The sequence below is a fragment of the Buceros rhinoceros genome, unplaced genomic scaffold (assembly GCF_000710305.1).
Source record: "Buceros rhinoceros silvestris isolate BGI_N320 unplaced genomic scaffold, ASM71030v1 scaffold18480, whole genome shotgun sequence".
In the NCBI taxonomy this organism is placed as follows: domain Eukaryota; kingdom Metazoa; phylum Chordata; class Aves; order Bucerotiformes; family Bucerotidae; genus Buceros; species Buceros rhinoceros.
In genome coordinates this window covers 31,998-39,371 of record NW_010388104.1, presented here as the reverse complement: position 1 = coordinate 39,371, position 7,374 = coordinate 31,998, and the positions used below count along the sequence as shown (strand labels likewise).

Sequence of the window (7,374 nt, the reverse complement as noted above, 5' to 3'; positions counted from 1 at the left end):
CCTGTCCTAACACAAACATGAGACCAGCACAGGTTTCTGCACATAATCCTGTGTATAATCTATACTAATCTATACTAATTATCAGTTTAAGTACAGACTACATTTACCTCAAATGACTTCAGAACATACAGTTTGCCACTGAAGGTCATAGTCCTCCAGCTCTTGTATTAAAGATGATCAGATTCCCATGAATATAGCTCACCAAGACAGTGTGCACCTTACAGCGTGCCGAGGAGCTGGAGACCTGCACATGCAATGTATTTCAGATAAGAGAAACGCACAACTGAAACAGTTGATACCTCCCATACTGTGCTTAACTGAACTGGTTTTGAACTAAGCTTAATACCACCATCACTACAACACAGGGAGGGTGCCTTAAAGGAGCTCTGACTCAATCCTTCAACACTTTTTACAGGTCATCACTAACACTAGATTAGAGTCACCAAGAAACTGGAAGCCCAAATTCACTAAGGAGCCAAGGCAAGAAAAATAAATAAGTAAGCCATCCACTCCTACACCGGACACAGCTTCTGAGCAGCCTTTTTATATAGCATGAAGCAGATACAATAATGAGAAGGAATAGGATCAGCCTCAGCCATGTGTCTTATTGGAGAACAAAGAAACCTGATGTAGCCAGAGAATTAATAACGGCGTAAGAGGGAAGCGGTTTTGGAGGGAGGGGTAACAAAGCTCCGCCCTGGGATTCACCTGGGTGTGATAGCAATGGTTTACAAAGACTCACAGATGTTGGAAACGTAGGACTTCCTTACAAACAGCCTCTTAACCAGAAGGCTTATTTTACACTAGTAACCTCTTTTTTGTTCCATTTAAGTCAGACACTTGGCCCAGTTTGAAGCCGGTTCACCCTGAGTCTCTTTTACTATTACATTACTACACACGATACATACAGCATGGACTAACACGTAACTGTGCATGCTCAAAAATATATTTCTGGGAAAATAAACTTAACCATTGGCCAACGTTTAACAGGTAAATCAGCAAAGCAAAAATTAATGTGGTTTATGTACAAACTCAAGGTCCCTTAAAGACTTTGTCCAGAACCTGGTAGATAGCTGAAAAATTAAAATCTCATGGTTGGCAATGAAGAATACATTAACAGGACCATTCTCTGTATAAAACATCTTGTCCCACACTGTGTGCCAGTGCCTACACGCAGGTAGACAAAACCTCTTTCACTAAAGGTTAGATTAATTGTTCAGGAGTCAGCCTGGGTGGTTTTGCCATTAATTAAAAAGCAATGTGAATTAGTACTCTAATACAGACCAGAAGAATCAAACTTCATTCCAAAAGTTGCAGTTCAGAAAAAAAGCAAGATCCTTTTATTCTGCTAGACCATTCTATACTCCTACCTGCGAAGGGAACTGTAAATATTACAGTGAAGCTACATTAATTGTGCTGAGCTTGTGTAATTAGGCTTGTAAATCAACAGTGTTTTAACTATTTTTCCTGCTTAACCACTACAACTAACTTTACAGAAGCCATTCTGATATACTTACTATGTACTGTTCACTGCAGACAACGGTGTTATTGCCCCCACCCTGCAGTGGTATTCTGCAGTCCAGCCAGATTCAGACACCACTCAGCACCGGCTGAAATCTGTATCTACAGCATTACAGCCCTGCAAACAGCCAAGGTAAAGCAGGAAGACAGCAGAGCCAAACGCAGAGATGACAAAGTGTTTGTGTAACTGAAGTTTACTGATGCTTTAGGGACATAAAGAATTCAGGCCCTTACCTTATACAGTTCACCCCAGACAGTATTTTGATGCCTAACAAGCAATCTGTTGCTGTACTGAAATACCCTGGTGTGATGAACTTAGTAACGTGTGGAAGTGTAACAGTCACCTCTTCTGCTTGAGGTTTGTTTCTACTTGGCTTGGTTCTACTTCATAAATTAATAGCAAGCTTCTGAACAAACCTGATTATCCTGCCAAATTCACACTGGTTTTCTTGTTCTCTCTTCTGGCTGGATGCGCTGTACCCTGACTGTATTTCCATAAAGCTCACCGTTATTATAGGTGGTTATTACCCAAAACTAAAACAACCACTCTCCTCTGAAAATCAATATAAAATTTCAGGCTAGCTTTGGAATACTTCCCTTCATCTTGCTATAGATTTTTGTCTCCAGGTGAGTTTATTGCAGCTTTTTCTACTCCAAAGAAACTTGGTGGTATATTGCTGTTTGCAACCAATATCAGATTTCAAAGTAACAGGTAACAACTTCAGAAGCCATGAGAAACAATCTTTAGGTCAACTGCACAGCCCCCCCAGATGATAGAGAGCGTAAGAGAATAGCGCAGAGCACTTTAGCACAAAGATGCCAAACAAACCTGGAGAGTGGAAAGAGGGAAAACTACACGAATCATTTTTCCATCCGAGTCCTGACAGGGTAACTGTGCCATCCATCTGCACTCCTGTACAGGGAAGAGAAGTTGCAGGTCTTGCTCTAACTGCAGAGCTACTATTTCCTGTGCAGATTTATTGCTTTTGCCATTTCTGTGTTACTAACTCTCCACACTTGTGAATTGCTGAGGTTTGTGAGAATGTGTCATACATCAGTACTTACTACGCAGAGAAGTCTTACCTGCCACCGAGGATTGGCTCCCCAGAGGCTCCCAGAGCAGAATAGTCCATGCCATAGAAATTCAGCCCTAGAAGTATTTTATTCCTCCATTTTGAATTGGGATCCAGTACTTGGACACAGGCTCGCACCCAGGGCAGAGGGGAATTCGGACCAGGTCTGTGAAGTTAGACAAAAGCAAACGCATTGTCAGAAAAAGCACACATTCATTCTTGGCCTTCTCTTTCTGACTAGAGTAATTGTAAAGAGCAAACCATGGCTCACAGAAATCAGTGGCAGTTAACCTACAGTCTGCTGAAGGTTAAATGCACGTTCTCCAGTGGCTTGAAGACCTGATGCACAAAATACGTTTGGCCCACTCTTGACTTTGTGACTCTAAGGTGAAGGGACACAAAACTTCTTAACAGAAAGGTTAAAGAGAAAAGGTTTCCACCTCACGCATTTTCCTCTGTCACCGGGCCTGGCACAACACCCATGAGATAACCCAACTCTGTATGACTTGAGTTGTTTTCCAACACCATCCTCAATGTTTTGCTGTAAACTGGCTCAACATACTGGACAAAACCCACCATTCACTTACAGAAAGAACAGTAAAATCAGTGACTGCAAGACAGGTTTTAATGACTGTTTAAACACCGTTTTATGGATAAAACCCTAAGCAGGCAATCACCTAACAAAAAACTACATTAAGAAGACGAGTAGAGCCATAACACCCAGAGTAACTGAATTGTGCGTGATATCGTATCAGGATCTCTTGCTTGTTCCATTCCTATCTCACCAGAGAAGAGAGCAGGCTTTATCGCCAACACTCATGTGATAAAAGGCACTCACTAATGTCATAAAAGGAAAAACATATCCCAATCTTACAAATAGCAAGATCTTCTACTCCCTGCTAATTATCTGCCTTAAAGCCTCTGGGATATCTGTGCTGTTAAAACTCGATGTGGTAATACAGCACAGGAATGTCACTGAAAATTGTGTTCATATTTAAAGGCAAAAAAAACTGGTGAGAAAGCATATGTATTATCCTGTATTTCATACTCTCAGACCAATCAAAGCGAATTCAAGCAAAAAATATTTGAATTCTTTTTATCACACCCTTTTTCAGCCTAAAAGCATCACACCTCAGACACTGTGCTTATTTCAAACCCAGCAGGTGTGAACGGAAGAGTGTTTCCCTCCTTCCTTCACAGAAAAAGATACCAGTGTATTCCAGCAGGAGAGCAGTAGGAATCTGCTCTAACTTCAGACCGTCTGTGTGTGCTCTCCCCTAGGTCATGAGGCTTGACGGTGCAGGGACAGCCTTGGGCAGAGGTAGGAAAGAGGTATATAAACTCTTTTCAGAAGAGACAGAAGTTCCTCTCTGTTAAACCTGCCTAGACATTGAGATGCTCAATTACTAGAGGGGACAAAGGATTTTGTGATGTAATGAAAGGAAAACCAATGGTATTTCTAAATCTGCCAGTTTACCACAAATACTAGTTCTGGACAGCTACTAACATACTAACTCTTGAAGCAAGACACACAGAAGCTCCCAGGAATTCCAAAAGCTCATCCTGAGCTGCAGGCTGGAGGTGTGATGAACCATGCTTTTGGAGAACAGCAATGTAAAGAGTCTCTGCAGAATTTAAGGACCTCTCAGCTACACTGCTGTTCCACTTCCACAGTTAGAAGTATTACCTTTCTGACAATGACTAGTCATTGTCAGAAAGACAAGAGTGGGGTTTTGTATTATTTTTCAGTCTGATCAGCTTCCTGAGCTGAATGGATGAGCTGTTGCTCAAGAAGCTGTATCAGTACAAGGGAGGGACTAGCAGAAGAATGGAAAAACATATTCAAGGATGCCCATGACAGAAGTGCTGCCAAAAGGCAGCCTGTGGCCTCAGGACGAGGCACACGAGTTGTCAGCTGTGCTGTAAAGCTAAGTTTGTCGATGATGACATGCCCTAGATTATTCATGTACCTCTCCTGCAGGGCTGTGCAGAGTAACTGAAAACAGAGAACTTGGCCTGGAAAAGAAGAAGTGCCACAGAACTAGTAAAAGGATCATTTTTGAGCTTGAGTACAAAGCCTTTCACAGTATCTAGGTGCCAAACTGACACTGCTGTTAAAAAACGTCGTGAGTTAACCGGCTTGTTCAAAAATTATCACTCCTAAACACCAACCCAAAACTTTGGTATCTGATCTGGTTAAAACACATTATCCACTTTACTAAAAAAATTAACTCCTAGTGTAGATTTAATAGCAACTGAACTGGGAACGAGTTACTTCAGCAACCTTTTTCCAGTGCTAGATGGAATCTCACCGGTGTGGTGTCGAATAGTCATATGTCATGAGACTGAAGCCATCTATTGCTGAGGCCAGTTGATCAAACTCTTTCTTTGTGAACATTCCGGGCTGGTTAGTCCTGTTAAAACAAAGCAAAATAAAAACAACAGGAAGAGATACATTACTACAACGTGGCTTATTTTCTCCTTTGGGTTTCATACCATTTGGTCAGGTAAGAAAAATCTTCATTCTGGGTGGCAAAAAGAGATATTTCAGTGCCATTCTCATAATAAATGTGTAAGATAACCAAATATTCAATGCTACTTGCCAGTGGGGCGAATTAGACTTCCGCAGCATACTTACCAAGTAAGCGTTTCCAGAAAATACAACAGTGATTGTAAGGGCTGTGGACTAACCACATGGCCTTAAGTAGTAATCAGCTGAACTCTAAAAGCTTCTATGAAACCTTTAAATGCTTGGCCTGTCAAATTGGGTTATCTGAGCCATACTTAGAGAAAAAGATGGGTGCAGTCGTTGATACAAAAAACATAAAGCAAAGGCAATTTTTTTTAATTAATCTCAAAAAGAATTACAATTTCAGCTGCACTGTACTTAAAAAATTTTCTCTCACCAGTGAAAACCACTTGAATTTTTTTTCACTTCCTCCCCAAAAAGTCCTAAAAACCAATATTGCCCGGTTTTAGCAAAAAACTATACAAACCTCTTTCTTTCGACAAAACCACATTCATTTCTTTCTTCTTCTGGAGGGGGAGAAGAAATCCATTCTATGGCCTTCTTTAGACAAAAGTCTAGTTACGCCTTCTGCATATCTTTGTACAAAGTAAGGAACACAATGCTTACCTCTTGCTTATACTGCATTTACAAAATCTAGCACGAGGTTAGTTTCTACCATTGCTTCACGGGTAAAGTCAAAAAACTGGTTTTGACAGTTTTGGACTCAGAGAGTACTGACTTCCTTCAACCTTTCAACTCAGAAATAACTGATTGCTCACAAGTTGCCCAAAAACACTGAATCTGTTTCAAAGTGAATCTGTAACGTCAAACTAGCAGCACACGCAGCACAGCAGGGAACATGCGGCAGGCTGAATCACACCGCAAAGATGGGACTGAACTGAAGAGGAGAAGCTGCTGCCAGGAGAACCATGTCCTCAGCCAGCAGGCTCTGAAGCACGGTGAGAGCAGACGGACAGCTAGAGAAGTAGCATATTGTCCTAAACTGCCTAGGAGAGCAGAGTTCACGGGGAAGCATTATAAAAGAAAAGAAAAAGGAAACAAAAGGTGGTCTAACAGCTACAAACTCTGTGGTGCGACTCTGCCATTTGAGAGGCAGACTTAGAGGGTTCTCCAAGATTCCTCTGGAGGAGAGAGCCTGCAGAACCCAGACCTTCCTTGTAATATCAGAAACCAGCACTTGATCTTCATTAGTAGACAACCCGTCTAGGCAAGGCACACAGTAAAAGCACTCGCTTTCTACCCTAAATGTAAAAACACTCAGTGACAGATGCAAGCGATAAACTGTAAAATCGCTTATTTTGAGCCTCATCCCTTTTGGATCAGCGTGGAGTTTGTCCATCCAACAACGTGTGCTGAGTGGATCACCAGAGTGTAACAGCATTCATTAAGCAGTTTACAAGGACACCTTCTGTTTTGTCACATTAGGAAAAGGGTAACAAAGCTTGAAGTGGGCAGGTTAAATAAGTTAACACGTCTGTCGTGCTAGAAGGGAGCAAAGCACAAACAGTATCTGCAAGTCAGGTCAATGAACCTGACCAAACTTATGCTAGATTGTAGCGGTAATTTCTATGAAGCAACAGTGGTGTTCTGGAAGTCTCAGGCTGATATACCGGTGATATACTTGTCATATTAAGGATAAATCCCATCCCTTTCCTTCCACAGTTTTAACAAATTAAAAGAAATCTTCACTTCTGGAACCTATTGGTGGACCTCAGGCTTCAGGTAGTTGTCTGCTTGTCACTGACTGCAATTGCAAACTACAGTTGTTCTACAAGAACAAGGAAAATGAACGACATCTTGGAAACAATGTCATGGCAACTTGGATATCTGTAGGCAAAGCAATTCCCCAATGGAAACTCCAGCCAAACCCATTTTCAGTAAATTGATTGTGATTACTCATGAAGGGAAAAGCATAAAAAGTAATTATAACGTGTATTAGATATTAGGGCAAGTTGGATTGCTTTATAGATTAAGCTGGTAGTACTTTAATGAAATTTGTGTACGTAACTTGCCCTCTACATCCATTTTTCATATTTACTGTCAAGTAATATGAAAAAAAAACCCAACAAACCCAAATGTCAACCCCCTACCCCCACCCCCGAGGTTAAAATGGAGACTGTCATCCTTGTAACCGAACTACTGCTATGAAGGAATGCCAGAGGAGCAAGGTCATAAATTTCCAACTTGGAACAAATCCAGCACCACCAAATACACTTCGTCAGTCCATGGATAGTGTTAGAACACGACCGC

The 7,374-nt window shown here is 41.3% G+C and overlaps 1 protein-coding gene across 1 annotated transcript in view; it reads right to left on the bottom strand.

Moving 5' to 3' along the window:
* Positions 1–1,402: 1,402 nt before the first annotated feature.
* The window catches only part of CHID1 (chitinase domain containing 1), a 35,692-nt gene continuing 29,720 nt past the window's right edge, over positions 1,403–7,374 (bottom strand). The window contains exons 8-10 of the mRNA XM_010144894.1: positions 4,907–5,008; positions 2,609–2,760; positions 1,403–1,467 (exon numbers count right to left, since the gene is read on the bottom strand). Of these exons, the coding sequence (XP_010143196.1) occupies positions 1,403–1,467; positions 2,609–2,760; positions 4,907–5,008 (319 nt within the window). The remainder of the gene's footprint in view (positions 1,468–2,608; positions 2,761–4,906; positions 5,009–7,374) is intronic.